This window comes from Capra hircus, chromosome 21 (assembly GCF_001704415.2).
Source record: "Capra hircus breed San Clemente chromosome 21, ASM170441v1, whole genome shotgun sequence".
NCBI lineage: Eukaryota > Metazoa > Chordata > Mammalia > Artiodactyla > Bovidae > Capra > Capra hircus.
In genome coordinates this window covers 58,167,497-58,193,442 of record NC_030828.1, presented here as the reverse complement: position 1 = coordinate 58,193,442, position 25,946 = coordinate 58,167,497, and the positions used below count along the sequence as shown (strand labels likewise).

General features: G+C 47.4%; 2 protein-coding genes across 2 annotated transcripts; one reads left to right on the top strand and one right to left on the bottom strand.

The window, feature by feature from the left end:
- Positions 2,372–6,766, bottom strand: LOC102187216 (interferon alpha-inducible protein 27-like protein 2). The gene is made up of 4 exons (XM_018065930.1): positions 6,747–6,766; positions 4,186–4,215; positions 3,207–3,436; positions 2,372–2,697 (listed from the first exon to the last, which is right to left on the bottom strand). The coding sequence occupies exons 1-4, from the start codon at positions 6,764–6,766 to the stop codon at positions 2,468–2,470; spliced, it is 510 nt and encodes a 169-aa protein (XP_017921419.1). The 3' UTR covers positions 2,372–2,467.
- LOC108638508 (interferon alpha-inducible protein 27-like protein 2) lies at positions 13,873–14,962 on the top strand. Its single transcript, XM_018066163.1, has 2 exons — positions 13,873–14,030; positions 14,540–14,962. The coding sequence occupies exons 1-2, from the start codon at positions 13,877–13,879 to the stop codon at positions 14,620–14,622; spliced, it is 237 nt and encodes a 78-aa protein (XP_017921652.1). The 5' UTR covers positions 13,873–13,876; the 3' UTR covers positions 14,623–14,962.

Below are 25,946 nucleotides of genomic sequence, written 5' to 3'. Positions count from 1 at the left end.
TTTAGAGTTTTCTCTCCCCAGTTACTTTAATCTCAAACCCCTAAATCCTAGCTCTGTCCTTGGTTATATAGGTTTATATTTGTCAATATGGGGAGCTGTTCCTTAGGTATTGTTAGGAAGGAATTGACCGTGCAGTAGTAAGGGAAGACACCGTTTGGAGTTTAACATGTACATATGTTCTTCTTCTGTTTGTTTGTTTTTGTGGTAAGAGTCACATGAAGTCAAACTTGCTATTTTAATTACATGTAACTGCGTGCACGTATCTTTTCATTATTTAATTTATTTCTTTCTGGCTGTGCTGAGTTTCATTGCTGTGCAGCCTTTCTCTCGTTGTGCTGCTCGGGCTTCTCACTGTGGTGGGTTTTCTTACCTCAGACCATGGGTTCTAGGGCACGTGGGCTCAGTAGTTGAAGCTTGGGGGCAAGAAGTTGCCCCGGGCATGTGGGGTCTTAGTTCCCTGACCAGGAATTGACCAATTCTCTGGCCAATGTCTCCTGCATTGGAAGGTGGATTCTTAAACACTGGACCAGCAGGGAAGTCCCTGTACCTGTGTTTGTAATGTATGGTACTTGGAGCAACTTTGGAAGTGTGGGCAAAACTCTAGGTAATTTACGATGTCACAGACATAAATTACTTTTACCATCTGAGTGAGAAAACAGTGTTTCAGTACAAGGCCACTCAGACCACGTTGCATATCAGACGTGTGGATTCCTTTACAAGAAACTCTAGTTGACTATGGACAGCAGCTGGGTGTCCTGCAATTTAACTTGATTCTGACATTAACTAGAGTTAACCCCATGGGTTAAGGGCTCAAACCCACAAGATTGCCCTACTTAGTGGCTCAGATCATAAAGAATCTGACTGCAATGTGGGAGACCCAGTTTCCATCCCTGGGTCTTGAAGATCCACTGAAGAAAGGAATGGCAACCTACTCTAGGATTCTTGCCTGGACAATTGCATGGACAGAGGAGCCTTGTCAGCGGCTACCATCCATTGGGCCACAAATAATCAGACATGACTTGCTGGGTTCTAGCCCCTGTGGATCCAGGGAATTCGAAGGGGGATGGAGTTGGTGTCTTAGGAAAGAACTGTTTAACTGGAAATATAAAGAGATTAGGAAAGAATAGTGTAGTGGGGAATTTAGAGGAGGAAAGAGGCTGTATTCCTTGGTTTACATAGAAAGCCAATAAAGCTCCGAGACAAGGGACTTGAACCGCCTACGTAGGGCCACAGGCGCCCGCTTGAATAGCGGAGGGTGCCCCACCTTGGGCTCCCTCTCACGTGGGTCTTAGAAGCCCAGGTAAATAAGTAGACAAAGCTAGCCTCTATGCCCCAGATGGGGATCAGCCAGAAAATAGAGTAAGAAAGAAAAGAAGACACGGGGGAACCAGTCTTTCCAGGAACTTGCCTGTCCTTTATTTTCCAGGAAAGCTTTTTATACTTTTGTTTGTACACAGAGATCAATGGATAATACAAAGTTATGCAGGGTCAGCAGCCCTGACCCTTATCAAGACCAGGCTTTCTTTCTGCAAATCTTTCCATATACAAAGAGTTTCAGGTGGTTTACATTATCTTCTGGCCAAAAGGCCTGTTAACATTTTATGGCTCTCTTCCTTAATGAATGTTAATCTCAGTTTCCCTGTAGTGTTTTTCTTTAATCTGCATCACCTTTAAAGTACTAAATAAAGTTACATCCCTGTAGAACAAAGGCACAGTGGGTTATAACAAAGAAGGTACTTAACTCAAACATCTATGTTGCTACTTGTTTTTTCTATATACCAACTATATCAACAAAGAAAAGATACGAAAATTTGGCAGCAAGTATTGGCTCAACAAATGAAACCCTTAATCAGTCCTATGCTAATGATTTTGACTCCTCAGAAGCCCCTACATTCCCAGGATGTTTTAAGCTTTCTGTGCCTCTTGTGGTCCAGAGAAGGCAAACAATCACATGCACAGCTGAGTCTAGGCCGGCTAGAAAGCCATCAGAGAGGTTTTTGGATTGAAACACTATGCCCAGGAGACTTATTATCTAAAAGCTCTAAACTAACTTTTTCCAGAAAAAGGTGGTGGGGGACAGCCCCCTGATAATGTCAGAAAAGTAGGCAAGAAGCACAAAGCAGTAAGGCAGGCAGATTCTGGTTTGGGGGTAGATGCTCGAGAAAATCCAACGCGACTCCCTTAAGGCCGGACTCGCCTTTGCCTGTTGGACCCCTTAACCTCATGACCTTTGCCACAGGGGGGACTCCTCGCGCTGGCTCCCGGCAGTGACTGATCAACTAACACTTTCACTTTTGGTCACAATAGAGTGGAAACACACCTGGCATCCTGTCATGGATAGCAGTGTCCATTCTCACAGAGTTCTTGGCCCATATCCCATCTCCCATGGCTATACAGATGCCCTGCACTCTGTCTGATAAATAAGAACCCAGTAGGGACACTCATGAAAAGTCACAGCATCTTGTTTTTACTTCTTATGATTCTTTGAAGAATTTTGGGAGGCAGAGGGCTTGTCATTTGGGGGACTGACATCCTGAGGCCCTGCAGGGTCATCTCCAGCACAGGAACCACTCTCTTGTTGAGTACTGGATCCTGGTGGTGAAGGGGCCTTCTTTTTTGAACCCCACAGCCATGCCCCAGTTGCTGACCCAGCAGAGCCGAGGAGGATGTTGGATGATGTGGAAAGTCCAGCTGCCCCTGGGGGAGAGGAGGAGATTAGAGCACAAGGGGACAGACAGGCCCAGCAGCCCCCAGCAAGGCTGTGGGAGTCAGCAATCCCAGGACCATCTGGAAGCCAAGGAAAGAGACATCCCACCTTTGTTGCCTGCTCTACTTCCTGATACCCCAGGATGTCTGGGCGGCTGCACATGGCTGCCCAAAGAGGAGACACGAACTCTGATGGTCAGTCCACCAGCCACAGGACAGGCCCTCTGAGAAAGGACAGGCTGCCCCTCCCTCCACAGCACCAGGCTGGGCCCAGGGAGGCAAGGGCACCTACATAGGTTATATAGGGTTGATGAGGAATGCCGGCCTCCTGGGCTGCTCACCTCTCATCCCACCAACCGTATTCCCAACTAGAAGAGGGGACAGTGAGGGTGACACAAAGGACCAGGACCCCGATGACCACAAAGCTGGAAGAAGCACAGAGGCCCCCCTTCAGGCTTGGCCTCGTGCCTGAATCCCCCATTCTCCTGCCGGACACCTACCCACGGACTGGAGGGTGGCCACCAGGCTGCCAGCAGCAACTCCACCCACACTGGCCACGGCGGCCGCTGACATCATCTTGGCCGCGATGGAGGAGGCGGCGATTCCAGCCCCTGTGAAGCCCATGGCTCCCAGCACCATGGGCACAGCCGCCACGACCAGGGCTACAGGGAGACAGGAGATTTGAGTTTGGTCCCATGGGACTGACTCCCTAGATCTCCCTGACACCTTCCTGTGACATGAGGTGAGGGGTCCACTTTGCTCTCCTGAGAGCCTCGGCGTCCGAGGGAAAGGAAGGTTGTAGATGTGGACACAAGTACGAAGATGGGACCCATGTAAGAACCTGAATCCCAGGCCTCTTTGGGCGTCACTTTGGCACTGGATGAGCTACAGGGATTATAAAGCAGTTCAGAGGAATCCACACAACTCAGCTCATACATTAGCTACAGGCCTTTGGAGGAAACCCTGCCCCAGATTTCTGAGGAGAAATCACAGATTCATATTCCTTCCCTGGTGGCTTAGAGGGTAAATCGTCTGCCTACAATGCGGGAGACCCGGGTTCGATCCCTGGGTAGGGAAGATCCCCTGGAGAAGGAAATGGTAACCCACTCCAGTATGCTTGCCTGGAGAATCCCATGGATGGAGAAGCCTTGTAGGCTACAGTCCAGGGGGTTGCAAAGAGTCGGACACGGCTGAGCGACTTCACTTTCACTTTCACTGAACACCTTGCCTGGGTTCCCACTCTTTGCACTCCGGAGAAGCTGAGATTGGAAGTGGGTGCTGTGAATGGCTTTGCTTTGGTTCCTTCTTAGCAAGGTTCTTGTTACCTCAAGAATTCCACCTCTGACCCCTTCCACCCCACCCCTACCTACCCAGGTCTTGAGGTTCAAGGCAATCTTGGACTCAGTCAAGGCCAGCCTGTCCCAGGCACCCAGGGACAGGGGCACATGGGGCCTTGAGTTGCTTTACAAAGAGACTCACCTCCTCCGATCACGGCTGCAGCAGTCTTGCCTGTAGACAGAAAAACTCCCGTGAATAGCCAGCATTTGCCTTCCCCCCTTGTCCCTGCTGGGGTCCCAGTGGGAAGGGATCCCTGAAGTCAAGATCACAGGACAGAGCAGTCCCTGTGTGGCTCTCTCTACTTTTACAGGAAGTCTGATGTTCTGGGGATCAAGGATGTTAGGTAAGAGTCCAGAGCTCTGTGATTCTCCAGATTGGGAGAGGCACCTGCCTTGAAAGCGTTTCATACAGCACTTTAACTTCAATACCTTTAGTATCATTTTCACACACTCACACACAGACAGACACACAGACACAGACACACACACACACACACACACACACACACATCAGAAAAGCATGCTGGTTTATTTGCAAAGGAATAAATTTGCTGACTAAGGTCTGTCTAGTCAAGGCTATGGTTTTTCCAGTAGTCATGTATGGATGTGAGAGTTGGACTGTGAAGAAAGCTGAGCGCCGAAGAATTGATGCTTTTGAACTGTGGTGTTGGAGAAAACTCTTGAGAGTCCCTTGGACTGCAATGAGATCCAACCAGTCCATTCTGAAGGAGATCAACCCTGGGATTTCTTTGGAAGGAATGATGCTAAAGCTGAAATTCCAATACTTTGGCCACCTCATGAGAAGAGTTGACTCATTGGAAAAAACTCTGATGCTGGGAGGGATCGGGGGCAGGAGGAGAAGGGGACGACTGAGGATCAGATGGCTGGATGGCATCACGGACTTGATGGACGTGAGTCTGAGTGAGCTCCAGGAAATGGTGATGAACAGGGAGGCCTGGCATGCTGTGATCCATGGGATTGCAAAGTGTCAGACACAACTGAGCAACTGAACTGAACTAAACTGAAAAAATAAAGTCTGACAGTGTTTCCACTCTTTCCCCATCTATTTCCCATGAAGTGATGGGACCGGATGCCATGATCTTCATTTTCTGAATGTTGAGCTTTAAGCCAACTTTTTCCCTCTCTTCTTTCACTTTCATCAAGAGGCTTTTTAGCTCCTCTTGACTTTCTGCTATAAGGGTGGTGTCATCTGCATATCTGAGGTTATTGATATTTCTCCCGGAAGACAGTATGGAGATGCCTTAAAAAACTAGGAATAAAAGCACCATGTGACCCAGCAATCCCACTCCTAGTCATATACCCCGAGGAAACCAAAATTGAAAAAGACATATGGATCCCATTGTTCATTGCAGTACTGTTTACAATAGATAGAACACGGAAGCAACCTAGATGTCCATCGACAGATGAATAGATAAAGAAATCTTGGTACATATACACAATGGAATATTACTCAGCCATAAAAGGGAATGCATCTGTGTCAGTTCTAATGAACTCGGTGAACTTAGCACCTATTATACAGAGTGAAGTAAGTCACAAAGAGGAAGATAAATATTGTATTCTAACGCATATATGTGGAGTCTAGAAAAATGGTACTGAAGAATTTATTTACAAGGCAGCAATGGAGAAAGTGGAGAAGGCAATGGCACCCTACTCCAGTACTCTTGCCTGGAGAATCCCGTGGATGGAGGAGCCTGGTGCGCTGCAGTCCATGGGGTCGCGAAGAGTCGAACACGACTGAGTGACTTCACTGTCACTTATCACTTTCATGCATTGGAGAAGGAAATGGCAACCCACTCCAGTGTTCTTGCCTGGAAAATCCTAGGGACGGTGGAGCCTGGTGGGCTGCCATCTATGGGGTCACACAGAGTCGGACACGACTGCAGTGACTTAGCAGCAGTGGAGAAAGAGACATAGAGAATAGGCTTATGGACATGGGGAAGGGGCGGAGAGGGTGAGATGTATGGAAAGAGTAAGATGGAAACTTACATTACCATATGGAAAATAGACAGTCAATGGAAATCTGTTGTATGGCTCAGGAAACTCAAACAGGGGCTCTGTATCAACCTAGAGGAGTGGGATGGGGCAGGAGATGGGAGGGAGGTTCAAAGGGAGGGGATATACATATACTTATGTCTGGTTCATGTTGAGACTTGACAGAAAAGGACAAAATTCTGTAAAGCATTTATCCTTCAGTTAAAAAATAAATTTACAAAGTTCCAGGAAAGAGAATAACATTTGTCTAAATGGATGTTTCTACCTGGGAAATCTCATGGACAGAGGAGCCTGCCGGGCTATAGTCTATGGAGTCGCAAAGAGTCGGACATGACTGAGCAACCAAACAACAACATTGGAACCTTGTGACCAGGCCTACCTGGACAGCTGCAGGAAGAAAGGCGTCAAGAATATCCCAGGAACCAGCTACACCATTCTTTCATTATAAGAGAAGACTGAATTCCAGCCCTGTGAAGAGAGTTCTTGGGAACACTGGTCTACCATCTTCTCAGTCTCCTGGCATTTGAATAAAGTCTCTATTCATTGCCCAAACCATTTTCCTCTCAATTTCTTGCCCTGTCATGGGGCAAGCAATATGAGCTTAGATTCTGTAATAGGTGTAGAGTTCGTGGCGGTGGGGGATGGGGGTGGAAGGCACGCACACAGATAATGTCGTTAAGGGTCATTTACCACATCACCCCGATTACCATGATGGCCATATTCTCCATGCCCTTTCAGTGTATCTGTAGAGCTCCTGGATGTCACCTGCTTATTTAACTTATATGCTGAGTGCCCCCTGTGAAATGTCAGCCTAGATGAAACACAAGCTGGAATCAAGATTGCTGGGAGAAATACCAATAACCTCAGATATGCAGATGACACCACCCTTATGGTAGAAATTGAGGAGGAACTAAAGAGCCTCTTGATGAAAATGAAAGAGGAGAGTGACAAAGCTGGCTTAGGACTCAACTTTCAAACATCTAAGATCATGGCATCTGGTCCCATCTCTTGTTGGGAAACAGGTGGGGAAACATTAGAAACAGTAACAGACTTTATTTTCTCAGGCTCCAAAATCATTGCAGATGGTGACTGCAGCCATGAAATTCAAAGACGCTTGCTCCTTGAAGAAAAGCTATGACCAACCTAGACAGCATATGAAAAAGCAGAGACATTACTTTGCTGACAAGGGTCCGTCTAGTCAAACTAAGATTTTTCCAGTAGTCATGTATGGATGTGAGAGTTGCGCTATAAAGGGATTGAGCCGAAGAATTGATGCTTTGGAACTGGGTGTTGGAGGAGACTTTTAGAGTCCCTTGGGTGGCAAGGAGACCAAACCAGTCAATCCTCAAGGAAATCAGTCCTGAATATTCACTGGAAGGACTGATGCTGAAGCTGAAGCTCCAAAACATTCACCACTTGATGAGAAGAGCTGAGTCTCCTCAGTTCTTAGTCACCGACCTGTTGCTGGGCACTAGGACTCTGGAGCAACAAGCCTTGTCTGCACCAGGCGACCCTCAAGTCTCAAGACCGGGTAGGCATGAGATGGGCAGGGAAGAGACAAGCAATAGGAGGGAGTAAATGAGAGCCATTCCAAGACCTCGCTTTGGAAGCAGCTGGACCTGCGTTGGGTCTTGCTTTGCATAGCAAAAATAGTAAACAAAATTAAGGGTAAAACAACTAAATACTATTCTTTCTTAAAGGGAAATAATTTGGTCATTTGCTTTTAGCAGATAATGTAAAATAAGTAAAATATATACACACAAAAGAATATACAATAGTTACATATGTCATATAATAATAAGGAATATATATATAATTATATATATATATATATATATACACACACACATATATATATATAAGTCTCAGGGGGCTTCCCTGGTAGCTTAGCTGGCAAAGAATCTGCCTGCAATGCAGGAGTCACTGGTTCAGTTCCTGTGTTAGGTGGATCCCCTGGAAATAGGGTACCCACTGCAGTACTCTTGCTTGGAGACTTTCACGGATAGTGGAGCCTGGCAGGCTACAGTCTTGGGGTCACCAAGAGTCAGACATGACGGAGCGACTAACACTTCCACACATCAAGGGACAAAAAGAAGTAAATGTAGTAATACTACCAATTCTGTGAATGCCAGGGTGTCACCAAAGCAAGACCCATCAAGGGGAATTCACTCCCTTAGTCACAACTACAGATTCCTCCCCAGGCACTCGTCAGAGATGATGCTTTGACCATCAGCGTGCTCTGCCTCCTCAGTTATTACAGATATGAGATTAGAGCTCTCTGCCATTTGTCAGCCAGGAAAAATGTTTTGTATCGTAAACCTGCAAATCGTGGAGGGCAGGGAAAATAAAGTTCACAAGAATTGGAGGTGAGTTTTATAAAAAGGACTAGGGATTCCTCACATATCCAAGAAGGGGAATCTGAAAGGGAAAGTCATGCTCCTGCAGAAGACCTGCCCCTCATCCTCCCATTAGCATGCAAAGGTGAGGTCTACTTGGCACCCAGCCTGGGATGAGGGGGACTCACCTCCTCCTTGCACTCTTGGGGTCAGAGGTCATCCAGGGAGGGACTATTTAGCCGGCTGGAGTTCTCAACAGCTTCACTTTGGTCAGGGCTTCACACACTACTCTTCGATCCCCAACAATTACTAAGCAGGGTAAGCGGGGGCCTGGGAGGTGGGGAAGGGAGGGAGCAACGGGGCTCCACTCTCAGCCTCCCTCTCCATTTCCATCAGGACGGCTGTCTCTGTGACCAGAGCTGAGTGTGTGGGGGGCTTGAGCCCACCTTTACCATGGGGCATTGGGAACCTCTGGTCTTGTCTTGACCCAGGTTACTACTGAAGTCCTGAGACTTAGACCAGGTGGGCAGTGAGCAGGGGACAGAGATGGGGTGTTAGAGGTGGCCAGGATTCTGGAGATCAGGGAGCCAAGCAAAGTCATTATTAACTTCAAAACTGTGTTCTGAGAAGATTAAGGGGGTGGGCTGGAAGTGGTCCATAGGCTGCAATGGAACAGAGGGCCAGGCTGGAACGGGAGACAGATGCCCCCTTGAGAGTTGCTCAGTCATGTCCAGCTCTTTGTGACCCAAAGGACTATAGAGTCCAATGAATTCTCCAGGCCAGCATACTGGAGTAGCTAGACTTTCTCTTCTCCAGGGGATCTTCCTAACCCAGGAATCGAACCCAGGCCTCCTACATTGCGGGCAGATTCTTAACCTTCTGAGCTATCAGGAAAGCCCAAAATCAGGCAGAGAAGTTTTCATTTCACACTCTGTTTCTCAGAAAGACAGTGGTGTCCTTGGCTCCAGAACCAGTGTTCCCACACTGCCTCCGGGATATCAGCTAGAGCCATAGAGAGCGGGGAAGGCCATGCCTTGGGCCCCCTCCTGCCAGAATTGCTGCCGGAAGGTGAGTGCCCTTGGGGAAGCTCTCAAGGGTGGGTGGCCCAGAGCTTGGGGTTCCTGGGTGGGTAGCGGGGGTCTGGGTTCTGGCCTGGGGCTGCCACCAGGTGCTCTGGGCCCATCAAGCCTCTTCCCCCTGGGCCTCAGCCTCCTGCTCTATGCAGGCAGGACCCCCAGCTCTCCACTGGTGCTGGGCCTTCCTCTCTCTGTTGTCTCCCTGGTTCACCTCCAAGCACCCTTGACACCTCTCAGCTCAGCTTCCTCTGAGGTGCCCTCCCTACATCAGAGATCCTGAGGGCTTCAGGAAAGGGTGGAGTGATCTGTTCCCCCAGCTTCCCGCCCCGCTGTGTGTTCTCCCATTATTTCTTTCATCCAGAGGAAGAAGAACCTTCCCAGTCAAGCAACCAGGCCTCTGATGGTTCTTCTCCCGGGAAGCCACCAAATGGGCCACGTAAGGGGTCAGATGACTCTGGCTCTGATCCCAGAGATCCACCCAAGTCGAAAGGCGGCAATTTCTACCATTATGCAGGTAATGGGTCTCTGAGCACCAATCCACGGATCCTCACCCCACACCCACTGCTCAGCTCTACCTGCTGAGTTGTCAGTGTAGGGACAGTCTTCCTGATGGAATCTCTCTGACACACTGTCAGAAAAAAGCCACAGTGTACAGGAAATGAAAAAAATGATGCTCTAGAATCAGGAGGACTACACTTCAGGGTTTAGCTCTGCCTCTGACTTGCTGAGTGACCCAGAGCCAGTCACTTGCCCTCTCTGGGCCTTCATAGGTTTGTTTTTAAGCATAGGGGTAGGAGGAGGTCACTCTTAGGAGTCTCTCAGTGTTGGGTAAACTCCAAGTAGGTGGGGCAGAGGTGCTGCTCAGGTTATATGCCTGACAGCCACCTCCGCAGGCTCGGGCATGGCTCTTTGCCAGGTAAAGTTCACTGCCCATGCCTGCCCTGTTGCCCCCCAGCACCCAAGGCAGGTAAGTTTCATTTCTCTGTTTGTGCATCTACCTTGATGCCCTAGGGAGCACTAATGTCCTCCCAGAATGCACCCTCCAAGAGCAGTGTCACCTCTAATGTGGGGCCACTCTAGGGGCAGGGCACCAAAGGTATTGGCCTCTTTTTTAAAATCAGGTGACAATACACAATAGAATTTAAATTGCCAAGATGACAGTTTGTCAGCATAGGTTGAATAGTGTTAACTGCATTTCCATTCTTGTGTACTTGATCTCTAGAATTCTTTTCATTTCCTGAAACTGAAACTCTGTGCACGTTAAGCATTAACTGTTCATCTCCTTCTGCCCCCAGCTCCTGGCAACCACAATCGTTTTTGTCTCTCAAATTTTGAGTAATGTAATCTGCTTTCCACATCAGTGGAATCATACAGTATTTGTATTATTCGACTCGTTTATTTTGCTTAGCATAAGATTCCGTATGTTCACCCATATATCATAACTTCCTCTAAAGCCAGAATGATAATCTCTTGTGTGTATCGACCACATGGTGATGACCCATTTATCCACTGATGGATACTTAGATTGCTTCCACTTCTCGACAAAAGCGAAAAATGCTGCTATGAACACCGGGTGCAAATATATCTTCAAGACCCTGTTTTCCATTCCTTTAAATCTATATCCAGGAATTGGTTTGCTGGATCATATGTTTTTCTATTTTAATTTTTTCAGGAACTGCCATAGTATTCTCCATAGCTCTTGTACCATTTTACATTCCTACCTTAGTGCACAAGAGTGCCACCTCCTCCACCTTGAAACCAAGACTTGTTATTTTATGTTTTTCGGTTTTTTAAATAGTAAGTGTCCTGATGGATGTGAAGTGGTATCTCGTGGTTTTGATTTACATTTCCCTAATGATGACTGAATTCAAGGACCTTTTCATATGTCTGTTAGCCGTTTGGATCTCTTTAGGGAATTGCCTAATTGAATTCTTTGCCCAATCTTAAACCGAGTTCTTTGAGTTCTCTGTCATAGGAATTCTATCTACCACACCTTGAATATTAGTCCCTTACTAAATACATGATTCGCCAAGGTTTTCTCCCATTCTATAGGTTGCCTTTCCACTGTGTGGATTGCGTCTTGATATAGCTCATTATGGGTGCTATAACTAAATGCCATAACCTAGGTGTCTTAAAAAGAACAGAAATTTATTTCTCACATTTGTATAGCTTAAGAAGCCACAGGTCAAGACACCGGTAGACTCTGTTTGTTGTGAGAACTCACTTCCTAGACAGCCATCCCTGTGAGCTTCTATGTTGGGAGGAACAAAGGAACTGGCAGGAGGAAGGGCTGGAGGAGTTTCTCTCATAAGGAAATTGATCTCAACCAAGAGGGCTCTGCCTTCAATACCGAATCACCTCCCAGAAGCTCCCCTCCTAATACCATCACATGGGGTATTAGGTTTCAGTATGTGAATTTATGGAAAGACAAACATTCAGATCATCACTTGACTTTGCATGCACAAAGATGTACTCCATTCATACTTCTTTTTCTGATATTCTCCTTCAAGACTTCCTTGTTCCCAAGCCTATACTTGGCATGGTGGGAGATGGCAGAGAAGGAGGATTTACCCTTGACTTTAAAATGCTCAAAAAGCAGAAACGGTAGAGAATCATACTGCCTTGTGGAAAATTCTGTGGCAGCAGGAGCACAGTAGACTCACATTGAGTCTTTGGGTGGAGGTGGCTCAGGAACATTGGGAATGTGTGGCAGAGTCCTGGAAGATGTTCCTGGATTTGTCAGGCAAAAGATTGAATGCTGAGGGCTGGGTGTGCCTTCTATTCTTTCCCCAGGATAGAAGCAGAAGCCAGATCAATGAGAGCCTCCTCATCCTCACTAAGGAGGTGAACTTTCACCTGTGGGCACAGGGGGCAAGGAGGGACCCCAACACCTTCACTCTTGTCTGTACCCAGCAGCCAACAGATGTGTCTCATTCTGTGTGTTGCCCCCCATCTCTGATCCTGGACAAGGAGAGGTGATGCCTACCAGGGTGGCAGTGGTGGAGTCAGAGAGATGGGAGCGAGGCAGCCACTAAGCAGGACACACCTTTCCTGATGGGGGAATCAGGGATGCTTTGTGCTGAAAGTCACAAGTAGGCTGAGCCCTGGCGGTCGGGGGGCTTCCACTCCAGCTATAGCCAGGGAAGGGCATAGTGTGTCTGAAAGATGAACAAATCAGGACAGTCAAATTTATTCCTTTGCAAATAAACCAGCATGCTTTTCTGATGTGTGTGTGTGTGTGTGTGTGTGTGTGTGTGTGTGTCTGTGTGTGTGAGTGTGTGAAAATGATACTGAAGGTATTGAAGTTAAAGAGCTGTATGAAACGCTTTCAAGGCAGGTGCCTCTCCCAATCTGGAGAATCACAGAGCTCTGGACTCTTACCTAACATCCTTGATCCCCAGAACATCAGACTTCCTGTAAAAGTAGAGAGAGCCACACAGGGACTGCTCTGTCCTGTGATCTTGACTTCAGGGATCCCTTCCCACTGGGACCCCAGCAGGGACAAGGGGGGAAGGCAAATGCTGGCTATTCACGGGAGTTTTTCTGTCTACAGGCAAGACTGCTGCAGCCGTGATCGGAGGAGGTGAGTCTCTTTGTAAAGCAACTCAAGGCCCCATGTGCCCCTGTCCCTGGGTGCCTGGGACAGGCTGGCCTTGACTGAGTCCAAGATTGCCTTGAACCTCAAGACCTGGGTGGGTAGGGGTGGGGTGGAAGGGGTCAGAGGTGGAATTCTTGAGGTAACAAGAACCTTGCTAAGAAGGAACCAAAGCAAAGCCATTCACAGCACCCACTTCCAATCTCAGCTTCTCCGGAGTGCAAAGAGTGGGAACCCAGGCAAGGTGTTCAGTGAAAGTGAAAGTGAAGTCGCTCAGCCGTGTCCGACTCTTTGCAACCCCCTGGACTGTAGCCTACAAGGCTTCTCCATCCATGGGATTCTCCAGGCAAGCATACTGGAGTGGGTTACCATTTCCTTCTCCAGGGGATCTTCCCTACCCAGGGATCGAACCCGGGTCTCCCGCATTGTAGGCAGACGCTTTACCCTCTGAGCCACCAGGGGAGCTATCTGAATCTTTGATTTCTCCTCAGAAATCTGGGGCAGGGTTTCCTCCAAAGGCCTGTAGCTAATGTATGAGCTCAGTTGTGTGGATTCCTCTGAACTGCTTTATAATCCCTGTAGCTCATCCAGTGCCAAAGTGATGCCCAAAGAGGCCTGGGATTCAGATTCTTACATGGGTCCCATCTTCGTACTTGTGTCCACATCTACAACATTCCTTTCCCTCGGACGCCGAGGCTCTCAGGAGAGCAAAGTGGACTCCTCACCTCATGTCACAGGAAGGTGTCAGGGAGATCTAGGGAGTCGGTCCCATGGGGCCAAACTCAAATCTCCTGTCTCCCTGCAGCCCTGGTCATGGCGGCTGTGCCCGTGGTGCTGGGAGCCATGGGCTTCACAGGGGCTGGAATCGCCGCCTCCTCCATCGCGGCCAAGATGATGTCAGTGGCCGCCGTGGCCAGTGTGGGTGGAGTCACTGCTGGCAGCCTGGTGGCCACCCTCCAGTCCGTGGGTAGGTGTCCGGCAGGAGAATGGGGGATTCAGGCACGAGGCCAAGCCTGAAGGGGGGCCTCTGTGCTTCTTCCAGCTTCGTGGTCATCGGGGTCCTGGTCCTTTGTGTCACCCTCACTGTCCCCTCTTCTAGTTGGGAATACGGTTGGTGGGATGAGAGGTGAGCAGCCCAGGAGGCCGGCATTCCTCATCAACCCTATATAACCTATGTAGGTGCCCTTGCCTCCCTGGGCCCAGCCTGGTGCTGTGGAGGGAGGGGCAGCCTGTCCTTTCTCAGAGGGCCTGTCCTGTGGCTGGTGGACTGACCATCAGAGTTCGTGTCTCCTCTTTGGGCAGCCATGTGCAGCCGCCCAGACATCCTGGGGTATCAGGAAGTAGAGCAGGCAACAAAGGTGGGATGTCTCTTTCCTTGGCTTCCAGATGGTCCTGGGATTGCTGACTCCCACAGCCTTGCTGGGGGCTGCTGGGCCTGTCTGTCCCCTTGTGCTCTAATCTCCTCCTCTCCCCCAGGGGCAGCTGGACTTTCCACATCATCCAACATCCTCCTCGGCTCTGCTGGGTCAGCAACTGGGGCATGGCTGTGGGGTTCATAAAAGAAGGCCCCTTCACCACCAGGATCCAGTACTCAACAAGAGAGTGGTTCCCATGCTGGAGATGACCCTGCAGGGCCTCAGGATGTCAGTCCCCCAAATGACAAGCCCTCTGCCTCCCAAAATTCTTCAAAGAATCATAAGAAGTAAAAACAAGATGCTGTGACTTTTCATGAGTGTCCCTACGGGGTTCCTATTTATCAGACAGAGTGCAGGGCATCTGTATAGCCATGGGAGATGGGATATGGGCCAAGAACTCTGTAAGAATGGACACTGCTATCCATGACAGGATGCCAGGTGTGTTTCCACTCTATTGTGACCAAAAGTGAAAGTGTTAGTTGATCAGTCACTGCCGGGAGCCAGCGCGAGGAGTCCCCCCTGTGGCAAAGGTCATGAGGTTAAGGGGTCCAACAGGCAAAGGCGAGTCCGGCCTTAAGGGAGTCTCGTTGGATTTTCTCGAGCATCTACCCCCAAACCAGAATCTGCCTGCCTTACTGCTTTGTGCTTCTTGCCTACTTTTCTGACATTATCAGGGGGCTGTCCCCCACCACCTTTTTCTGGAAAAAGTTAGTTTAGAGCTTTTAGATAATAAGTCTCCTGGGCATAGTGTTTCAATCCAAAAACCTCTCTGATGGCTTTCTAGCCTGCCTAGACTCAGCTGTGCATGTGATTGTTTGCCTCCTCTGGACCACAAGAGGCACAGGAAGCTTAAAACATCCTGGGAATGTAGGGGCTTCTGAGGAGTCAAAATCATTAGCATAGGACTGATTAAGGGTTTCATTTGTTGAGCCAATACTTGCTGCCAAATTTTCGTATCTTTTCTTTGTTGATATAGTTGGTATATAGAAAAAACAAGTAGCAACATAGATGTTTGAGTTAAGTACCTTCTTTGTTGTAACCCACTGTGCTTTTGTTCTACAGGGATGTAACTTTATTTAGTACTTTAAAGGTGATGCAGATTAAAGAAAAACACTACAGGGAAACTGAGATTAACATTCATTAAGGAAGAGAGCCATAAAATGTTAACAGGCCTTTTGGCCAGAAGATAATGTAAACCACCTGAAACTCTTTGTATACGGAAAGATTTGCAGAAAGAAAGCCTGGTCTTGATAAGGGTCAGGGCTGCTGACCCTGCATAACTTTGTATTATCCATTGATCTCTATGTACAAACAAAAGTATAAAAAGCTTTCCTGGAAAATAAAGGACAGGCAAGTTCCTGGAAAGACTGGTTCCCCCGTGTCTTCTTTTCTTTCTTACTCTATTTTCTGGCTGATCCCCATCTGGGGCATAGAGGCTAGCTGTGTCTACTTATTTACCTGGGCTTCTAAGACCCACGTGAGAGGGAGCCCAAGGCGGGGCACCCTCCGCTATTCAAGCGGGCGCCTGTGGCCCTACGTAGGCGGTTCAAGTCCCTTGTCTCGGAGCTTTATTGGCTTTCTATGTAAACCAAGGAATACAGCCTCTTTCCTCCTCTAAATTCCCCACTACACTATTCTTTCCTAATCCTCTTTATATTTCTAATTAAATAGTTCTTTCCTAAGACACCAACTCCATCCCCCTTCGAATTCCCTGGATCCACAGGGGCTAGAACCCAGCAAGTCATGTCTGATTGTTTGTGGCCCAATGGATGGTAGCCGCTGACAAGGCTCCTCTGTCCATGCAATTGTCCAGGCAAGAATCCTAGAGTAGGTTGCCATTCCTTTCTTCAGTGGATCTTCAAGACCCAGGGATGGAAACTGGGTCTCCCACATTGCAGTCAGATTCTTTATGATCTGAGCCACTAAGTAGGGCAATCTTGTGGGTTTGAGCCCTTAACCCATGGGGTTAACTCTAGTTAATGTCAGAATCAAGTTAAATTGCAGGACACCCAGCTGCTGTCCATAGTCAACTAGAGTTTCTTGTAAAGGAATCCACACGTCTGACGTCCAACGTGGTCTGAGTGGCCATGGTACTGAAAAACTGTTTCCTCACTCAGATGGTAAAAGTAATTTATGTCTGTGACATCGTAAATTACCTAGAGTTTTGCCCACACTTCCAAAGTTGCTCCAAGTACCATACATTACAAACACAGGTACAGGGACTTCCCTGCTGGTCCAGTGTTTAAGAATCCACCTTCCAATGCAGGAGACATTGGCCAGAGAATTGGTCAATTCCTGGTCAGGGAACTAAGACCCCACATGCCCGGGGCAACTTCTTGCCCCCAAGCTTCAACTACTGAGCCCACGTGCCCTAGAACCCATGGTCTGAGACAAGAAAACCCACCACAGTGAGAAGCCCGAGCAGCACAACAAGAGAAAGGCTGCACAGCAATGAAACTCAGCACAGCCAGAAAGAAATAAACTAAATAATGAAAAGATACGTGCACGCAGTTACATGTAATTAAAATAGCAAGTTTGACTTCATGTGACTCTTACCACAAAAACAAACAAACAGAAGAAGAACATATGTACATGTTAAACTCCAAACGCTGTCTTCCCTTACTACTGCACGGTCAATTCCTTCCTAACAATACCTAAGGAACAGCTCCCCATATTGACAAATATAAACCTATATAACCAAGGACAGAGCTAGGATTTAGGGGTTTGAGATTAAAGTAACTGGGGAGAGAAAACTCTAAAAAAGATAATAGAGAATTACAGTCTAAAATGCCAATAGAACTAAAATGTCATTCAGAAACAAAGGAAGTCAGGAGAGGAAAGACAATTTGGAAGGGGTCTGCAGTCTTAACCAGTTACTCTTAGAATATCATACTTTTGCAAAGAGTAATGATTGCAATGCTAGCATACAGCAGAATTGTTCTTAGGAATTCTCCTGGACAGAAGCAGTGCAAGTGAAGGTCCCTGAACTCAGGCTTCTTTCGGTTTTGTTCAGTTCAGTTGCTCAGTCATGTCCAACTCTTTGCGACCCCATGGACTGCAGCAGGCCAGGCCTCCCTGTCCATCACCAAATCCTGGAATTTACTCAAACTCATGTCCATCAAGTCCTTGATGCCACCCAACCATCTCATCCTCTGTCGTCCCCTTCTCCTGCCTTCAATCTTTCCCAGCATCAGGGTCTTTTCCAATGAGTCAGTTCTCTCCATCAAGTGGCCAAAGTATTGGAGTTTCAGCTTCAACATCAGTCCTTCCAATGAATATTCAGGACTGATCTCCTTTAGAATGGACTAGTTGGATCTCCTTGCAGTGCAAGGGACTCTCAAGAGTCTTCTCCAACACCACAGTTCAAAGCATCAATTGTTTGGTGCTCAGATTTCTTTACATTCCAGCTCTCACCGGCTTCTTTCACTTAGTGGTAAACTGGTCTTTGACTCTTATCATCAGTTTCTACATAGAAGTCTGTTATATGGGGGGATATAATTATGTGTCCTTGATTTCCGCTGGTTTTGAAGGTTTACTGTCCTCAATAACAGAGAAGGCAATGGCACCCCACTCCAGTACTCTTGCCTGGCAAATCCCATGGATGGAGGAGCCTGGTGGGCTACAGGCCATGGGTCGCACAGAGTCGGACACGACTGAGTGACTTCACTTTCACTTTTCACTTTCATGCACTGGAGAAGGAAATGGCAACCCACTCCAGTGTTCTTGCCTGGAGAATCCCAGGGATGGGGGAGCCTGGTGGGCTGCCGTCTATGGGGTCGCACAGAGTCGGAGATGACTGAAGCGACTTAGCAGCAGCAGCAGTCCTCAATAACACTGTGATAATCATGTACAGATATTTTTGTGCACATATCTGACTCTTTTCTTACAATGAATTCCCAGAAAGCATATTTCTGAATCAAGTGGAGTGAAATCTGTTTTTACACATTTCTGTATTGCCACTTGTGACCTATGTATCTGAGCACATCCCACCCAGCAAGGCATGAGCGTTCACTTTTCCTTGCCCCGGGCAAACACTGGGTGTTTTTAGTTACTTTCTCTGGAGCAGCTGTGGAGGTTGTTCTCACTCAGCTCTGCTTCACCCTCTACTGTGAACCCCCCAGGACAGAGAGTAATGACCATATTCCCCAGCTTCTCTGGCGACACTGCTTCTGCAAAGGCCCTGGATCTGTGTCAGGCAAGGAGACAGGGCTACTGCTTTGCTACCAAGCAGAGTAGTGAGCACTAGGTCTTCTGCAGCAGCAGTGGAGTCAGAATCCAGCTCTCACCTGGCTGAGATGCATCGTTTTATCTGCAGACATGACATACAAGGCAGTTTGGTCCCAGAGTGGCTGCTCAGTATCTCTGGTTCCTGATCAAGGCAGCAGTCCCAGCATCCTTGGTGGCCCAGTCCTTCTGCATTCCTCTAGAGGATGGGAAGTTCATTCCAGCCTCCGCCTTGAATCTTCTTCTCCAATCTTGGGGTGCATGGAATTCCTTGTGTAAAAAGACATTCTGCTTCAGTTAGCTGGAGTGAGTCCTGATATCTGCAGCCAAATTCTAACTAAATGTTTCATGGAACACACACACACACATACACACACACACATACAGAGCTACTTTTCTAAAAAATTAGTTTTACTCTCAGCAAGATTGAATGTTTTCTCAAATATTCATTGGTAGTAAACAATTCTCTCTTTAAGAATCGCCTCTACTAGTCTGACCATTTTTTTTTTTTTTTTGGCCACATCTCAGCATGCTGAATCTTTTTTCCCGGACAAGGAATGGAATCTGTGTCCCCTGCAGTGGAAGGACAGTGTTCTAATCTCTGGATCTCCAGGAATTCCCAAGGCTGAGTTTCTTAAAAAAAAAAAAAAGAAAATTATTTATTTGGCAGCATTGGGTCTTAGCTGTGGTGCTCAGGTCTTTGTTGTTTCAGGTGGCTATTTACTGGAAGTACACAGACTCTCTAGTTGAGGCCCGAGAGCTCAGTAGTTGTGGCCCTTGGGCTTAGTTGCTCCGTGACATGTGGGATTCTAATTCCCTGACCAGGGGTCAAACCTGTGTTCTTTCCACTGGAGGGCAGATTCTTAACCACTGGACTACGAGGGAAGTGCCCTGAGTTCCTGTTAAAGGCTTTAAAAATATTATTCAAGAACTCTCTTTACTTTGGGAATTCAAATAATGCAAAGGTATTGTTTTCCTTTCCCCTCAGTAGATCACTTCTCTCTTACCCAAATTCACAAGTTTGTAATGTCACATGTACTCTGAAGGCACCAGTCTTTTCTGTTACGTAAGGTGTCTTTCTAGCTACCGCCTCGGTTCAGTTCAGTTCAGATGATCAGTCGTGTTTGACTCTTTGTGACCCCATGAACCACAGCACGCCAGGCCTCCCTGTCCATCACCAACTTCAGAGTTTAGCAAACTCCTGTCCATTGAGTTGGTGATGCCATCCAGCCATCTCATCCTCTGTCATTGCCTTCTCCTCCTTCCCTCAATCTTTCCCAACATCAGGGTCTTTTCCAATGAGTCAGCTCTTCACATCAGGTGGCCAAAGTATTGGAGTTTCAGCTTCAGCATCAGTCCTTCCAATGAACACCCAGGACTGATCTCTTTAGGATGGACTGGTTGCATCTCCTTGCAGTCCAAGGGACTCTCAAGAGTCTTCTCCAACACCACAGTTTAAAAGCATTAATTCTTCGGGGCTCAACTTTCTTCACAGTCCAACCCTCACTTCCATACATGACTACTGGAAAAACCATAGCTTTGACCAGATGGACCTTTGTTGGCAAAGTAATGTCTCTGCTTTCTAATATGCTGTCTAGGTTGGTCATACCTTTCCTTCCAAGGAGTAAACATCTTTTAATTTCATAGAGTTTAATTTCATCTAGCTACCATCTAGTGACAGGAAATTCGGAGAAACGAATCGGCCTGCTTCTGTAGGTGGCAGGTGTCCCTCATGCCCTGAATTCTCCAGGAAAGTGGAGCCATACCAAGTGACACCAAGGTGGGGCTCCTGTAAACTCTCCGCTCTCTGCCCCATGGACAGCATCTCACAGTGTCTCAGGGAAATTGCAGCAGGATTTGCTGAAATGTTTGGAATTCTTGTCCTAAAGCTTAAGCAGGGGTGCAGGTGGGGGACAGACAGCGCCCTGCCTCTGGTCCCTCCTGTCCTCCTCTGGAAGGAGGGATAAGGCCCTTATTCCCAGGACAGTCACCTGTCCCAAGCATTGCCATCTTCCACCCCTGATTCTGCCCCTTCTTTCATTTCCTGCCCTTTGTCCTTCCACCCCACCCCAGCTTCACACTCACCATCACTTTCCCCTTTCTTGTCCACATTCATTCTTTCATTCAAATCATATTTACTGAGCTCCAGACCCAGGACAAGGAGGCTGACAAATATACTCTTTTCATGAGACTTATTCCACTAGGGGTCAGGGACAGAAAGAAGCAAATGTAGTAATAGCACCTAATCTGTAAGTGCCTACGTACCTCCAAACTAAGGCACAGCAAGGGTAAATCACTTCCCGAAGGTCACAAGTAAGGGTTCCAACCCAGGCACTGCTCAGAGATCCTGCTCTTAACCGCCAACCTGCGCTGCCTCCTCGGTTGTTACAGATATGAGATTAGGGCTCTGTGCCATATGTCAGCCAAGGGAGGATGCTTTCTACTGTAAACTTGCCAACCATGGGGAGCAGGGAAAATAAAGTTCCCAAGAATTGCAGGTGAATTTTTACTTAAAATTGTATTTACTTAGTTACTTTTGGCTGTGCTGGGTCTTTGTTGCTGTGCATGTGCTTTCTCTAGTTGCAGAAACAGGGTCTACTCTTCAGAGCAGCAAGAGTTGTGGGCAGGATTCTTGGGGCAGTGCCTTCTCTTTAGCAGAGAACGGATGTAGGAGCGAGGGCTCAGTAGTCGGGGTGCTCGGGCTTAGTACATCCATAGCATGTGGGATCTTCCAGGAGCAGGGATTGAACTTGTGTCCGCTGTCCTACAAGTTGCACTCTTCAATGCTGAACCAGCAGGAGAGCCCGGTGAGTTGTATCAAATGGAGGACTGTGGATTTCAAACATATGCAAGAAGAGGATCCTGAGAGGGAAAGTCATGCTCCTGCCCCAAACCAGCCCATGGCCCTCAATGTCCCATTAGCAAAGTAGTGGAGAAACCACAGCTAGAAAGAGACCTACTCCCTTCCTACTTGGACTCTCGGGGTTAGTTATCATCCATGGTGGGACTATTCAGCTGCCTGGAGGCCCCAGACTCACTCCGTGCAGAACTTGCCACGCTGCTCTTCGTTCCCAGACACTTACCAACCAGGATAAATAGGGACCTGTGCAGAGAGGAGGGAGGGAGCACAGGACTCCACCCACAGCCTCCAGGGCTGTGGGCACTGTGACCAGAGGTGAGTGTGGGAGGGGGCTCGAGCCCACCTTTACCATGAGACTTTGGGAGCCTCCGGTTTTGTCCCGAAACAGGGTGCTCTGAAACCTCAAGACTTCGACTGGGTGTGTAGTGAGCTTCGGACAGAGATGGGGTGTTAAGAGGTAGACAGGATTCTGAAGGTCAGGGAGCCAAGCAAAGTCAAGATTAACTTCAAAACTGTTTTCTGAACAGATTAGTGGGGTGGGCTGGAAGTAGCCCACAGACTGTCATAGCACAGAGGGCAGGCCTGGGGCAGTAGAGAGGTGCCCGTCCCCTGGTCCTTCAGAAATCAGGAGAGCACTTCTGATTTTCTCCCTCTGTCTGTGAGAAAGAGAGTGGTGTCCTTGGCTGTGCATCCTGTTTCCACACGGCCACCAGGATGACAGCTGAAACCATAGAGAGCAGAGACAGGAGCCACCTCTGACCTCACAGGGGTAGGATGAGGTCACTCTTAAGGGTCTCCCAGACCCAGGTCATCTCCAATTAGGTAGCACACACAGGCTGCTCTGGCTCCTGGTCAGCCGGCTGGCATAGGCGCAGGCATGGCTCCTTGCCGCGCCTGCCCTGTGCCCCCCAGCACCCAAGGCAGGTAAGTTTCATTTCTCCATTTGTGCTCCTCCCTTGATACGACAGGGCCTGGCCGCTAATGTCCTCCAAAGACACACCCTCCGAGGGCAGTGTCACCTCTAACACAGGGCCAGCCCAGGGCCAGGGCACCAAAGTCACATGCCTTAAAAATAAACCATGCAGAATACACATCGCCTTAAATACCAACGTGACCTTTTGTCAGTGTGCACTGAGCAGTGTTTACTCTATTCACAGTTTGTGCACCTGATCTCCAGAACTCCTTTCACCAAACCCCAACATGAAATTCTATAAGCATTACACATAACTAGCCATTTCCTCCTCACCCCAGCTCCTGACAGCCACAGTCCTTTCTGCCTCTATGAATCTGACCAATTTAAACTAATTTCCAAGTAAATGGAATCATGATGTATTTTTCTCTTTCTGGCTGATTTATTTCAATTAGCATAAGTTTCCCAAGGTTACAGGAAAAAAAAAAAACACACAAAAGTAAACAAGTGGGAGCTGATTACACTTCAAAGCTTTTGCGCAGCAAAGGAAGCTAGACGGGAGGTAAAAAGACAACCCTCAGAATGGGAGAAAATAATAGGAAATGAAACAACGGACAAAGGATTAATTTCCAAAATGTACAAGCAGCTCATACACCTCAATACCAGAGACACAAACAACCCAATCAAAAGTGGGAAAAAGACCTAAACAGACATTTCTCCAAAGAAGACACACCGATGGCTAACAAACACATGAAAGGATGCTCAACACTGCTCATTGTTAGAGAAATGGAAATCAAAACTACAAAGAGATATCACCTCACACCAGTCAGAATGGCCATCATCAAAGAGCCGAAAAGCCGTAAATGCTGGAGAGGGTGTGGAGAAACGGGAGCGCTTTTGCAGTGTTGGTGGCAATGTGAGTTGATCCAGCCACTATGGAAGAGAGTATGGAGATGCCTTAAAAAACTAGGAATAAAAGCACCATGTGAGCCAGCAATCCCACTCGCAGGCATATACCCCGAGGAAACCAAAATTGAAAAAGACACATGGATCCCATTGCTCATTGCAGCACTATTTACAATAGCTAGAACACAGAAGAAACCTAGATGTCCATCGACAGATGAATGGATAAAGAAACCTTGGTACATACACACAATGGAATATTACTCAGCCATAACAGGGAATGCATCTGTGTCAGTTCTAATGAACTGGATGAACCTAGGACCTATTATACAGAGTGAAGTAAGTCAGAAACAGAAAGATAAATATCAAATTCTAACGCATATATGTCAGAGAGGCAATGGCATCCCACTCCAGTACTCTTGCCTGGCAAATCCCAGTATGGGGGAGCCTGGTGGGCTGCAGTTCATGGGGTCACGAAGAGTTGGACAAAACTCAGCGACTTCACTTTCACGTTTCACTTTCATGGACTGGAGAAGGAAATGGCAACCCACTCCAGTGTTCTTGCCTGGAGAATCCCAGGGACGGGGGAACCTGGTGGGCTGCCGTCTATGGGGTCACACAGAGTTGGACACGACTGAAGTGACTTAGCAGCAGCAGCAGCAATGCATATATGTGGAATCTAGAAAAATAGTACTGAAGAATTTATTTACAGGGCAGCAGTCGAGAAAGAGACATAGAGTTAGGCCAATGGACATGGGGAAGGGGCGGAGAGAGTGAGAAGTATGGAAAGACTAACATGGAAATTGTTACCTTATGTAAAATAGACAGCAAACGGAAATTTGCTGTATGGCTCAGGAAACTGAATCAGGGGTTCTAGAGGAGTGGGATGTATCAACCTAGAGGAGTGGGATGGGGCAGGAGATGGGAGGGAGGTTCAGAGGGAGGAGTTATATGTATACCTATGGCTGATCCAACCAGTCCATTCTGAAGGAGATCAGCCCTGGGATTTCTTTGGAAGGAATGATGCTAAAGCTGAAACTCCAGTACTTTGGCCACTTCATGTGAAGAGTTGACTCATTGGAAAAGACTCTGATGCTGGGAGGGATTGGGGGCAGGAGGAGAAGGGGATGACAGAGGATGAGATGGCTGGATGGCATCACTGACTCGATAGACATGAGTCTGAGTGAACTCCAGGAGTTGGTGATGGACAGGGAGCAACAAGCCTAGTCTGCACCAGGCAATCCTCAAGTCTCAAGGCCGGGTAGGCATGAGATGGCAGGGAAGAGACAAGCGTTAGGAGGGAGTAAATGAGAGCTATTCCAAGACCTCGCTTTGGAAGCAGCTGGACCTGCATTGGGTCCTGCTTTACACAGCAGAAATAGTGAAACAGAATTAAGGGTAAAACAACTAATTCTCTATTCTTTCTTAAAGGGAAATAATTTGGTCATTTGCTATTAGCAGATAATATAAAATAAGTAAAATATATACACATATAATAATATATAATATTTACATATGTCATATAATAATAAGGTGTATATATATATATATATATATATATGTCTCAGGGGGCTTCCCTGGTAGCTCAGCTGGTAAAGAATCTGCCCGCAATGCAGGAGACACCAGTTCAATTCCTGTGTCAGGTAGATCCCCTGGAAATAGGGTACCCACTCCAGTACTCTTATTGGAGACTTTCATGGACAGAGGAGCCTGGCAGGATCACAAAGAGTCAGACATGACGGAGCCACTAACTCTTCCATATATCAAGGACAAAAGAAGTAGCGTAGTCATACCACCAATTCTGTGAATGCTGGTGTGTCACCAAAGAAAGGCTCATCAAGGGTATTTCAACCCCTTAGTCGCAACTAAGGATTCCTCCCCAGGCACTGGTCAGAGATGGTGCTTTGATCATCAACCTGCTCTGCCTCCTCAGTTATTACAGATATCAGATTAGGGTTCTGTGCCATTTGTCAGCCAAGGAAAAATATTTTGTACCGTAAACCTACATGGAACAACAGACTGGTTCCAAATAGGAAAAGGAGTACGTCAAGGCTGTCTATTGTCACCCTGCTTTTTTAACTTCTATGCAGAGTACATCATGAGAAACACTGGACTGGAAGAAACATAAACTGGAATCAAGATTGCTGGGAGAAATATCAATAACCTCAGATATGCAGATGACACCATTCTTACGGCAGAAAGTGAAGAGGAACTAAAAAGCCTCTTGATGAAAGTGAAAGAGGAGAGTGAAAAAGTTGGCTTAAAGCTCAACATTCAGAAAATGAAGATCATGGCATCTGGTCCCATCACTCCATGGGAAATAGATGGGGAAACAGTGGAAACAGTGTCAGACTTTATTTTTGGGGGCTCCAAAATCACTGCAGATGGTGATTACAGCCATGAAATTAAAAGACGTTTACTCCTTGGAAGGAAAGTTATGACCAACCTAGATAGCATATTCAAAAGCAGAGGCATTACTTTGCCGACTAAGGTCCGTCTTGTCAATGCTATGGTTTTTCTAGTAGTCATGTATGGATGTGAGAGTTTGACTGTGAAGAAGGCTGAGCGCCG